The sequence below is a fragment of the Protopterus annectens genome, chromosome 8.part0 (genome assembly GCF_019279795.1).
Source record: "Protopterus annectens isolate FY-2018-M chromosome 8.part0, PAN1.0, whole genome shotgun sequence".
NCBI lineage: Eukaryota > Metazoa > Chordata > Ceratodontiformes > Protopteridae > Protopterus > Protopterus annectens.
Window position 1 is genome coordinate 1,326,122,300 of NC_056741.1, and position 13,283 is coordinate 1,326,135,582.

Consider the following 13,283-nt stretch of genomic DNA (forward strand, 5'->3'; position numbering starts at 1 on the left):
CGGTACTTCCCCCAGTGACACCGATGTTCAGGAAATGTGTTTGTTCTAAGCTCACACGTTGAACTTTTTCCATTTGCCTTTGTAGATCCTTATGGTAGAATGCCTCTGGAAAGCTCTAAAGAGATTAGCTACCTCTGGAGGGAACTGACAGCCCCTTGCAATTATAGGGACTGGCAAAACCAAGTGGCTAGAATGAGAGAATGAATGTCGGTGAGGGCAGACAAAAAGGATAAAACAGAATGGAGCTCCGTGGAAGAAATAGGTATCGCTTCTTTAGATGAGGCCACAACAAGGGAAACCACATCTAGTGAGGATAAAATGGTGCTATGAGAATGAGCTTGGCCTTGAATTCTCTGGATTTCTGCAGAAGTCCCTGGAACAAGACCAGAGGGCCAGTTGTGGAAGAATGCATCCCTAGGTGACTGTCCTTCTACAGCAGCTATACTGAAAAAGAAGGAGCACTTGGCACTGAACAACAAAGCAAAAAGAATGTAGCAGGGCTGTTCTCATTTCCTGAGCAACCTTTTCACTACTTTGGAACTGAGGGGCCACGTGTGGGAGCAGGATTTGTCTGATCAGTTTATCCACAATCATGCTGATGTCCCCAGTACATGTACTGCCACTAAAACGTGGTGCAAGACTAACACCTACTCTCACATTCTCATAGCTTTTGACACACGGGGTAGAATTGGGTTCCCCCTTGCTTGTTGATGTACCATACTACACTAATTCTCTCGGTCACCTTCCCTGCCTCTCTCTAACACTTGTGGTACCTATAAAACTGCAAAAAAGTCCAAAAGATGAGGTTTTCTGATTCCCTATAAAAAAGTAAACATTCTTAATCTCCAAAATTAAAACTCATAATATACACCCCACAATTTGTTTGCCTTGGCTGCTGCTTTTCAACACAAAGTGCTGTGTATGGAAAACAATGCAACCACTAAATTCTGATTTCCTTTATTCATTTCCAAAACAATCCAATTCAGCACTTACTCAAAGTTTTGGGTTAACAGGACCAAACTCTAACTCTTGATGTATTGTTAAGGAATGCCAGCTGCCATCTATCAGACCGTCACTTCAATTCCAGTACAGTTCCTGCTGTTTGGCAGCTGTCGTATGTTTAAAATAAGCACTCAAAATGCCCACCCTCACCCACAAAAAGGAAACAAAGAACTACCAAGCAAACAGAAAGGAGGGAAAATCAGGACAGAAAATGATGCAAAGTTACACCATCTATGCTACAATCTATTTATTCTTGCATCCCCCCAACACCTTTGCAGTAGCACATTCAGTGGGATAACAGAGCATGGTGGAACACTACAACTTCATACTTACAAAGCATACGCTCTACCTTGGGCCACAATGTACACTGCTAAGTATAAAAGCAGAGGGAAGCATCACCACAAAATAAAATTTGGAATAAAAGAATGGGCCATAAGGCATGCATGTTAAACCCAGCCCCCAAAAAGGCAGCACAACCTCACACCCAGCCTAAACTGAATATATTTTGTAATGCTTTCATATTAATGTAAAGAGAATAAATCAGGACAACTTCAGCAGAATATGGTTCAGTAAAGACAGACAAGAGCTATCTAGAACAAAACACTCCCATAGTCAAACCAAAACATTTACTATGACTGCCTCCAATACATTATGCACCCTTTCCGTACCTCATGTGCTTTGCGGTAATGAGCCTTTATAGAATGCAGTGATCGTGCAGCAAAGCCACAGTTCTCAAACTCACACATATAAGCTGGCTCTTTGCTGTGTGTATCTAAATGTTTCCGCAGATCAATGAGGGTCTTACAGCTGCAAGACAAAAATGGACAGTTTTTTAACAGACTGCAGTATTACATACATCAAATCCTGCAATTTCAACAGCCTTGCTTTCAAGTGAAAATAATGGTTAACAGAAGTTTGACCTTTTACATTTTTTTCCCCATTGTGCAGTGCAACGTTGTTAAGCAAACGTCAACTGATAGATCCCTCAAAATGGTCAATGACTGAAGACAAGGAAAAAAGTAAAACTACAAAAACCTGTATTGTGCAAACTCAGGTGAGTTACAGATGTACTCTATCTTTCTTTTACGTCCTTAAGAACGATTTTTTTGCAAATGTGCTTGCAAGTTTAATGACCTTTGAGAATAACTAACATACTGAGAATAGCATTATTAACATATTAACTTCAGAACTGATTTGTTTCTCATAAGACAAAATTAGGAAAGTTATTACAGTAATTAACTTTGTGCGACTAAGCTGAAACACAGCTAAGTCTGCACACTGCAAATCTCAGTTAACAGACTGTAAAACAGTCTACAACAATTATAAACAAATAAATACAAATAATAATATATGTAAACTTTCTAAGATTAAGACTTTTTAATGGTTCTGTTTATTTCAATAAAACATACATCTGTCAGTTCAGAGTATTAACATTTCAGCTTAGCCTGCCTATAAAACATATAGTATATGAATTGAAACACACACCTGAATCCATAAGTCAGGAATGTAACACTAAGATATGAAAGAGGTGTTACCATGGAAATGAGTTGATCAATTTGATATGTCAGTTATAAATAATTACCTTCATTAATCAGAGAGGTTTTGTGAGAAGCATCTTAAAAGCTCCAACATCCTGCTCCTCTGTTTCAATATACATTTTCTGTAGATACATACATCAATTCTTTTTTACTGAAAAATGCACAATTAAATGCAAGAAAATCTTTTAAAATGAAGTCACATCAAACTGGAAGCAATTACATGAACAGATTAAAAGAAAGACCATAAAATTCTGTACGAGGAAAATATAAGAAAGGCAATGAAGATCACAGCTTATCTTCTTTGCAGCTCTGCCAGTGTGAAAGAAAGGAAAAAAAAAGTTTTATTTTTCCAGTGCACTATATCTATATTGTCCGCTTCCCTCTGTCTCAGGTGTTTGGTATTTTGCAGCCAAAGCCAGCGACATTCAGACTTTTGAATCCAAGGCTCAGGCTCCTCCTCCTATCCACAATCCTTTTCAAATTGACAGTTCCGCAGATCACGTTTGCCTGCCTATAAAAATAACTCCTCACATGACAATAAGCAAGAAAGAGGCCTGAAATAATAGCAAAACAGACCGCGACTGTTAAGTAAAACAAGGCTCCAGACAAGTCTAATACAGTCAATTGAGAGCTCAAGATAATGACAATTTGGCAGGGAGAAGGGAGGGAGGGCTAAGATGGACAGAATAAGAAAACATGAATCTACCGTTAACAACTTTGGTATCTGATGTTGCCTTTTCCGTCCATCGCAACTGCTGGAAAAAAGGCCTAGTTACTACAAACCTTGGGAGGGCTCATGGAAGGATGATCTGAAGGTGGAGCCAAACGAAGCCAGAGACCCAGACTGCATGTCTTGTAGGGAGAAATAAATGTGTTCACTGCAGACCAAGAAGCCGCAGAACAGATATCAACCGGAACCCTAAAAAAGAAGGCTGTAGAAAGTGCAACAGCCCTAGCAGAGTGTAAGCTAAGGCTTATGAAGCAGAAATAATCTTTTGGTTCTTCAGACAAACAATTTAACTGAACAACCACTAGGACAGTAAAACGCTGGAAACACTTTCAAAATTTAGCTTTAGAAAAGGAGAGAAAAATTTGGTCAGATTTTCTAAGGGTCTTGGTTTCATGCAAACAGAAGCATAGCTGATGATTAATATCCAGCAAATGCAATAGATATTCACCGTTTAAGAAAATGGTAAAGAAAACAGGTAAGTTAATCATCTAATTCAAGGCAGAGTCAAAAATTTTAGGGAAAAAACATCCTGGCAGACAGGTTCAGTGCAAACTTCTCCCCCCCAAATGAGCAAATGACTATCCCAACAGAGTGTAGCCTCCCCGACATTACAGATGCACAGATGAGAGCTGCCCTCTCCAAAGCAAAAACCACAGCATCAATGGGACCAGACGGTGTCCCGGGCTGCGTTTTACATGAGCTCCAAGAAGAACTGAACCCTCACTTAAATTCACTGTTCAGTCTCAGCCTTACAACAGGATATGTACCCAAAGAATGGCGTACAGCAACAGTGGTCCCACTCCATAAAGGTGGTGCCACAACAGACCCCGGAAACTATCGCCCTATAAGCCTAACTAGCCTGGTCTGCAAAGCTATGGAGCGTATCATCATGGAACTCAAACAAAGACATTGGGAACCTCCAAACACTGGATCCTACCCAATTCGGCTTTGTTAAGGGCAGATCTTGCCTCTTGAACCTGGTCAATTTCTTTGAAACAGTCACCAAGGCCATAGACGAAGGGAAGGTAGTCCACACAGCCTAACTTGACCTTGCAAAAGCCTTCGACACAATACCCCACTCGGGCATCATAAATAAGCTCACCAGCTTAAATATCAACTCCTATGTCACAAGATGGGTTACAAACTGGCTTAGGGATAGAACCCACATGGTCAGAATTGCAGGTACCATTTCAGACTCTAAACCAGTTACAAGTGGCGTCCCACAAGGCTCAGTCCTGGGACCTCTCTTGTTCGGTATCTATTTCTCTGAGGCACAGGCTAACACAGGAGGACTATGGCTGACCAAGTTTGCAGATGACTGCAAACTGGGGGCCATAATCAACTCGCCAGATGACACACGCATCCTCCAAAAAGGTCTAACAGAGATGGATAACTGGTACCAGAGCCATGGCCTAAAGCTAAATGCCAAAAAGTGCATAGTCATCCCCTCTGGGAAAAACAAAGTGCCCACAAATTACCACATAGGTGGTAATCCATTAAGTACGGAAGAAGTAATTAGAGATTTGGGGACCCAAGTAGATTGCAATCTCTCCTTTGACAATCACATTGCCAAAGTGGTTAGAAAGATATTCTATATAGCCCACCTTATCATGAAGGGGTTCACATCTAGATCAAGAGAGGTCATTGTGCCCCTCTACTCATCAGGCCCATAATTGAATACAGTGCCCCATTTGGGATGTACCTGACCCGACACCTGCTACAACTAGAAAGACCCCAAAAGTACCTCACCAAGAGGATCAAGGGACTCAAACAGATGCCCTACGCAGTTAGGCTAAAGAATCTCCAGCTCTACTCAGTTGCTTAACGCCTACTCAGAGGCGATCTGTGCCTGACGTATAAAGCCATGTCCAACCCAGAATTAATGGACATGCTCCACCTCAAGAAATCCAACTCCATCAGAACTACACGCTCCAGTGACTTAAACCTCAGCACAGAAATAAATAGAACATGCTGGTGGGACAGATTCATATCCCACAGGCTCCGCTCACTCTGGAACAAAATCCCAATCCATGTCAGACAGAGCCCCTCAATGACCCTAGTCAAGAAGAATCTTGACGTTTGGATGGGAGATCGTAAATTTACCCCTGGGATCTCTTATGTGTCACTGCTAGACAGAGGCACGGTAAACTAACCTTAAATGGGCTATCTTCTGTGACCTACTATACAGAGGCACAGTCAACTAATCTAAGAAGGGTGGCGAAAGCCAAACACACTCTGGCTAGGCTTGTAAATGCCCTAGGGCAGATAGCCTAGTATCAACCTATGAACCTAAGTTAGGATTGATCTGAAGAGAAACCCTATCTTTGTGAAAAAACAAATATGGTGGTTTACATGACAGGGCCTTGGAGTTCCAAAATCCTCCTTGCTGAAGTAACCTCCACTGAAAAAGTATTCCAAGAAAGGAATTTAAATTCCAAAGAAGCCGTAAGCTCAAAAGGGAGTTTTGTCAAGGCCTGGGGTAAAATAGTAATTTCCCAGGGTGGACATGATCCTTCAGAGGAGGCCTAGGCGGATAGTACCCTGCAAAATGGCCTTAGATATTTTCAATGAGGCAACTGGAGTTTGGTATTCACTGATGTGAAAATTTGAGACAGCTGCTAACCGAACTTTGATGGTGGAGTAGCTAGCACCTGCACGAAACAAATGTCAGAAAATCTAAAATCGATGGCAATGGAGCTGAAAAAGGATCCAGGGCCTTAGCAGATGCCTAGAGATAGAAACTCTTTTCCACTTACTTCTATAAACTTTCCTGACTGAAGGTTTTTAATATGATAATAGGATGTGAATCTCAAAAGATGAAAGCTAGGAATTTCTGGATATCACTGGAAGTGAAGAAACCAAGCAGTTAACTTCAAGGCTGTGATGTCTGGCTACATAATACAGAATGAGTGACGGATCAAAATTCTAAGAGGGTTCAGCACCCATGAAGGGTATATCAACTGAGACTAGAGAAAGGGGAAACGTACTTGTTAAGGCCAAAAGGGGGTGATGAAAATTGTCACCTTACACCAGGCTGCTTTCTGTAGAAAACAGATTATGGGAGGAGTCCATTGATATGCATAAAGGAGACCTGGAGGCAAAGTGTGGATTAAGGCATCCTTCAGTGACACTCCTCCTGGAGAACAAGGGAAAATAACTGCTACATTTGGTGTTGGACAGGGATGAAACAGATCACAGCAGGGCTGGCACCAGAGGCTAAAAACTTTGGAAGCCACCAATTAATTGAGAGACCACTTGTATGGCAGAAGAATGGACCTGCTCAACTTGTCTGTCAATACACTTGACTTCCCCAGGATATGTGCTGCAACCTGAAAAAACTAGAAAGACATTGCAGAGTGCCAAACCATCACAGGCTCCCGACATAATGGATGTGAGCAGAGTGTTCCTTGTTCATTGATGTACCAAGACCACTGGCATCCTGACTTGTCTGCAGTGCAATCACACCACTGGGAAGTGAGTCCTGGAAGGCTTGCAACAGATATGAGCACTGCCCTCATCGCCACAACACCGATGTGAAAACTGGTCTCTGTCCAAGTCCATGTGCCTTGGAAAGTCTTCCTGTCAAAATGCACACTCCACCCCATATGAGAAGCATTCATGGCTACTGTGGAAGACAGCACAAAGGGATGATCTAGTGAAAGTAGAGGAGAACTTACCTGCCACTAAATATACTTTCTGCAGATCTCCACGAGTCTGAATGGTGTAAAACAGACAACTGCACTGAAAGCGTCCCGTGTAATACCTTCATGTGAAATTTGGCATGAGGACCAAGAGTAGTGGATGCTGCCAAAGAGCCCAAAAGGTGTAGGATGCACCTTGTTGGGATTTTGGTGAAAAAGAACCAAGAAGGCACATTGACAGAGTGGCTACCTGGATTCCAGGAATTTGGATATTTACAAGGTGGTACCCAGGTGGCACACTATGAATTCTATCTTCTGGTTAGCAGTCAATTTGGAGCTTTCCAGGTTGACCATGATCCTTAAGAGAAGGCATAACTGAAGCAAGTATTCTAGCTCAGATTAGCAGATCCCTCATGGTAGCAGTTATGAGCCAGTCGCTTAGATACAGGAACACTGAGAACCCCCTGCACAGTGATATGTATTGCAGCCACTACCATGCATTTGTTGAACACCTGGAGGCTGCGATGAGACTGAAAGGTATTGCCCTGAACTGAAAGTGACTGGCTCCTAGAAGAAAGTGAATGAACCTCCTTGACTTCCTGGTTATTTTTACAGGATAGTAGGTAACCAGAAGTCCTTCATCAAGAGAGGCAAAAGGGTCTGAACTGTTACCATCCAGAAAGTTGGCTGTTTTATAAACTGGTTTAGGTGGCTGAGGTCCAAAATGGGCCAGAAGACCCTGTTTTTCTTCAGAACAAAAAAGAAAGAAAATCCAGTAGACTCTGTACTCTTGATGGTTGGGTGCTACCTCCTGGAAGACTTGCTTGTCTAGCAACTTTAATGATTTCTTGAGCTGCTTCTTTCCCGTATGGCAGTGGAACATCAATAAACTTTCTTTATGGCATCTGAGATGGACAAACAAAGGGAATTAACTAACCTCTAAATACTACACTCTGCAGCCACGAATCAGGAATGATGGCTGAGCAGGTTTGTAAGGCTACAGAGATAGGTGGCCTGACTGCCACCTGAGTCTGGCAGTCAGACAACCTTTCAGGAGCACTGGAATGGTTTGTCGGCGAACAGGCCCCAAAACCCCTCATTCTGCAGACCACCTCTGCCTCTAGGGCAATGGCCATTGTTGTTGTTTTTTCCACCTGACTCCTGGGGGAGGGGCTGTCTCCAGAAGTATCCTGTGCAAAACCCTGAGACTTCTGGAACTACAGCCTCTTACCACGTTTTTAGTTCTGGGAAAAGTTCATTTGAGGGGAGTAGAAACAGATAATATCAGAGATGGTTTTGCTATCACGTTCACTTCTAGTAATTGTGTCTAACTTTGGGCCCAAAGAAGGTGGACCTGTCAGAACAGGCATTCAAAAATCTTAAAGTTCTCTGCAAAATCACAGACACATAATCCAGGTATGTTGGATAAGAAATGTACTTTCTGTGAGAGACTGCTGTCATGGCACCAGTGACAGAGTGTACAGTTATGTAAACTTACCAGAACAGTAGATAATGGAATGATTACTACTGCAGTAGCTTTAGCTTTATGGGTTATGGGTTATATCCTGACAAGGATACAACTGCCTGCCAGCTTCCAAAACTTCAGGGCACCTTCCACATACCCAAACAGTCAGGCAGCTTGAACTGAGCTGAATAAAAGACAAGTGTGGGTGTCACACCCTTCAGAGCTTTTCTGCTAACACAGGGAGGGAAGGCCAAGCCATGAAAGGGCAATGTTAGCAACAACAACTAATAAAAGACCACGTCCTGACATAAAAAACACACCAAAAAACAAGGGGGTGGACGGAGGAAACAGCTACTGCAGCAGTGAAAATCTGAACATCTACTGTTATGATAAGTTCACTTACACAACTGTAGTACATTCATCAGAATAATCACTGCTACAGTACCTTAGTTATATGAGTACATTACCCTAGCTTACTATAACTGGGAAGTGGAAGAAGAGTCCATGAACCTATAGAGAATTGCCCTAGCAAAGCCTGATCTGGACCTAGAAAAGGATTCAAGCTTATAGTACTTTGGAAAAGTATGTACAGAGGACCAAGTAGCAACATCTAGAATCCAACCCTTTACAAAGAGCCATAGATGAAGCCAAGGCCCTGGCAGAGTGAGCCTTGACCCTGCGTGTAATAGCTTTGTTATGGTGAGTATAACAAAAGGTAATAGACTTAGACAACCCTTTGGAAATAGTATGTTTTAACAAAGGTTGTTCCTCCTTACCTTCACAAGAAATAAACTGATCTGAAGATCTGAAAGACTTACTTCTATCAAGAGTACTAGAGTTGTCAGTGGACATCGATGGCATGGAGTATCCTTTCTGCCTCATTTTTAGGTTCAGGAAAGAAAAAAGGAGATGGACAGTTTGGCTTAAAGTAAACACACTACCACATTAGGCACAACAGAAGTATTAGTTCTCAAATAAACCCTCTCTTTGTGGAACAGGAGAAGGATGACTCACAATAACTGCTTGCAAGTCAACCATCCTACTTGTAGAGGTCACAGCAACCAGTAAAAAGTACAGTTTTGTACCTACCATAAATGTAGATGTTCGAAGATCCACATTGCTGCAGTCCTAACAATTGGGTAGTCCGCTGTCCTCGGTCGGCCCGAATATCAAAGTATAAGGCTGACGTCGGTCAGGGCGCATTTGACTGACGTCAGTACGTCAGGGTACAAATGCGCATGACCGGCGTCATATCCTCAGTCTTTTCTTGCCCCAGATGTCAGAAGACCCTAAAAAGAAAGGTCAAAACCAAAAGACAGCAAACAACCAACCAACCACCCTTGCACTAACTATAGTACAATATATACAATATACACAAAATGTACAACCCAACCCACACAACCACCTCTAACAACAGAGGGGAAGGAGGGAGGGTAAATTGGACTGCAGCAATGTGGATCTTCGAACATCTACATTTATGGTAGGTACAAAACTGTACTATGTTCTTCATCTCACATTGCTGCAGTCCTAACAATTGGGTAGAATCCCAAAGCAGAGATAAGGGAGGATGGCTAACTACAAGGAAGCAGGAGCTGCCAAAATGCACTGCAAAACAGCAGTGGCAAAACCTGCCCTAGACTTAGAGTAAAGTGGCAGGTGATAATGCTTAGAGAAAGTATGTACAGAACTCCAAGTAGCTGCCTCCAAAATATCCTTGGTTGCCACTCCCCTCAAAAAAGCTGTTGAAGTGGCAGTAGCCCTAGTGGAATGAGGCCTAATCCCAGCTGGAATCTCCTTGCCATGATGGGAATAACAGAAAGCAATGCAAAACCCAATCCACTTAGAAATAGTTTGTTTTGATACAGGCTTGCCCTGAGAACTCAAAGCAAAAGAAACAAACAACTGCTGAGACTGCCTGAAACCTTTAGTTCTGTCCAAATAATAACGCAACTGCCTGTGGACATCTAAAGTGTGCAAAATCTTTTCCCCTTTATTTTGGGGATTTGCATAAAACGTAGGCAAATGAATAGTTTGGTTCAAAGCCACACTAGAAATCACCTTAGGCATAAAGGAAGGATTAGTACGTAATGATACCCTATCCTTATGGAAAATCAAGAAAGGTTCAACTGCCATAAGGGCCTGTAATTCAGAAACCTGTCTTGCAGAGGTAATGGCCAACAAAAAAGCAGTCTTCCATGATAAATACTTCAACTCAGCAGTAGCAGCAGGCTCAAAAGGTTGTAGAGTGAGTTTCTCCAACACAAAATTGAGATCCCAAGCAGGAGTAGGAGCTCTTCGTGGGGGTCTTATATTCTTTGCCCCTCTAAGAAATTGCTTGAACAAAGGATGAGAAAACAATGGTGGGTTGCAATCATAGTGAGCTGAAATTGCTGCAGCATGAACCTTAATAGAAGAGAAAGACAAACCTTTGTCTAGTAACTCAGTAAGATATTGAAGAGCCACACACAAATTAGGCTCAGAAACATCAAAATATTTTGCTGCACTCCAAAACAAAAATCTCTTCCATTTGTCTGCGTACACTTTCCTTGTACTAGGCCACCTAGCTTCCAAGATAACATTCAAAACTTGCTGAGGAAGTGGAGGCCCACTATGGTTCAAAACAGAATATGCCAGGCTGTGAGGTGCAGAGAGTGAAGCTTGACATTTAGCAAATGGCTGTCCTCCTGCGACAACAGGTGTGGAATCGAAGGCAAAGGCCATGGAGGCTTCCATACCAGACTTCTCAGTAATGGGTACCAGTGTTGTCGAGGCCAATCCGAGCTATTAAGATCATCCTTGGCTTGTCCTGTCTGACTTTCAGAAGTACCTTTAGGAGGAGAGGCAGAGGTGGAAAGGCATACACATGAAGATTGCTCCAATTGAAGGAAAGAGCATCCACTCTCCAAGCTGTGGGATGAAACCTTTTGTGCAAAACTTTGGCAGCTGATGGTTTAGTGGAGAAGCGAACAGATCTATGTCTGGAGTTCCCCATGACACTGTCAATTGCTGAAATACATGAGGATCCAATTTCCACTCGTGGGGATCCATAATTCGTCTGCTCAACACATCTGCTAAGGAGTTCTGTGCTCCTGGCAGAAACCTTGCCTGAAGATTGAGCTGTAAACTGAGAGCAGTCTCCCACAAAATCATTGCTTGCCTGCATAGAGGATAAGAATCGTTCCCCTTGCTTGTTGATGTACCACATGACAGTTGTGTTGTCTGTTAGAATCAACACCTGCCCTGGAAGAAGTAATTCCTTGAAAGCAATTAATGCAAACTGGACTGCTAACATCTCCTTCATGTTGATATGTAGATGTTGTAGTCTGACAGGCCACTTGTTTTGTATCCACTTTCCATTGAGATGAGCTCCCCAAGCTTTGTCTGGGGCATCTGTCGTTAAAATCTGACTCGCCTCTGGCCGGGTCACAGAGAGTCCCTTGTTTAGGTGACATTCCTGAGCCCACCACAAAAATTCCTTTTGAATGCAAGGTATTATTTGAATGACAGTGTCCAGATCCTGGCAGTGCTGTGTCCATACATGTTTGAGATACCATTGTAGCTTCCTCATATGCAGTTTGGCATTGGGAAGCACCAGAATACAAGATGCCATGAACCCTAAGGCTTGAAGGACTGTCCTTGCAGTCAGCCCGGACTGATGAGATAGTTGATGGAAGTAAAGGGATAGACTCTTTTGTTTGTCCGGGGTTAAAAAGCCATCTGGGATGCTGTATTCAGTCTCACACCCAGAAAGCACATGTCTTGAGAGGGTACTAGACTGGACTTTATTTCGTTCACAGAATACCCTAGGCATCTTAGCACTGCTATCACAAATTCCAAATGATGAAGGAGCTCTTCTCTTCCTTGAGCCAGAATTAGGCAGTCGTCCAAATAAGGATAGATCTGTATTCCTTTTAGTCTGAAGAAAGCTATCGCTGGAGCCAGAATTTTCGTGAACACTCTGGGCGCAGTAGATAAGCCAAAGGGCAATGCAGAGAACTGATAGTGAGAAGTCCCAGCTCGAAAACGCAGATACTTTCTGCAACCTAGTCTGATAGGAACATGAAGGTAAGCCTCCTTGAGATCCAAAGTTACCATCCAATGATCTTTGCCCAGCAGAGGTAAAAGCTGCTGCAACGTCAACATTTTGAACTTGGGAATGTCCAGATAAGTGTTGAGGATAGATAAATCCAAAATTGGTCTCCATGTGTTCCCCTTCTTTGGTACTAGGAACAGGCGAGAATAAAATCCTAGGCCCACTTCTGGCAGAGGGACCGGCTGTATGGCCCCTAGTCGGAGCAACAGAGAAACCTGCTTGTGAGCCTCTATTCTTTGTTGAGGAGGAACGTCTGGCATGCCTGTGAAAGGAGGCAAGGTATGGAAATAAAACCTGTAGCCGTGGTGTATGATATCCAATACCCATCTGTCTTGGGTAATTAAACACCAACTTTCTTTGAAAAGTGCCCACCGTCCCCCCAAAGGTGCTGCCAGACGAGCAGGCTCTGGCAGCAGAAAAGGTAGGTCATTGGGTCTGCTTACGAAAGGACTGACCCCTGCCCTCACCCGAAGCCTGTGCAGGAGAACTCCCTGTTCTAGGCCTGAAAGAGCCCTGAGCTCAGCCCTTACCACGTCTAGATCTACCCCTAGACTGGGAATCATAAGAAGGATAAGTCCACCCCTTAGTAGGCCAATTTCTACTAAACTTTGGAGGCTGGACTTGCAAAAAATCTTTAACAGTCTGCATAGACTTAGCTTTGTCCTCCATTTTCTTTAAAACTGTCTCAACAGGAGGACCAAACAATACGTCAGATTGTAAAGGAGCATCTAAAATCCTTGTTTTAACATGTTCAGACAAATTCTGATCCCTCAGCCAGGCGTGCCGGCGAAGAACTGACCCAGTGGCAGCCACC

General features: G+C 43.0%; 1 protein-coding gene across 1 annotated transcript in view; it reads right to left on the reverse strand.

The window, feature by feature from the left end:
* The window catches only part of LOC122809396 (histone H4 transcription factor), a 698,230-nt gene that overhangs the window by 64,733 nt on the left and 620,214 nt on the right, over positions 1-13,283 (reverse strand). The window contains exon 8 of the mRNA XM_044080864.1: positions 1,671-1,809. Coding sequence (XP_043936799.1) covers positions 1,671-1,809 — 139 coding nt within the window. The remainder of the gene's footprint in view (positions 1-1,670; positions 1,810-13,283) is intronic.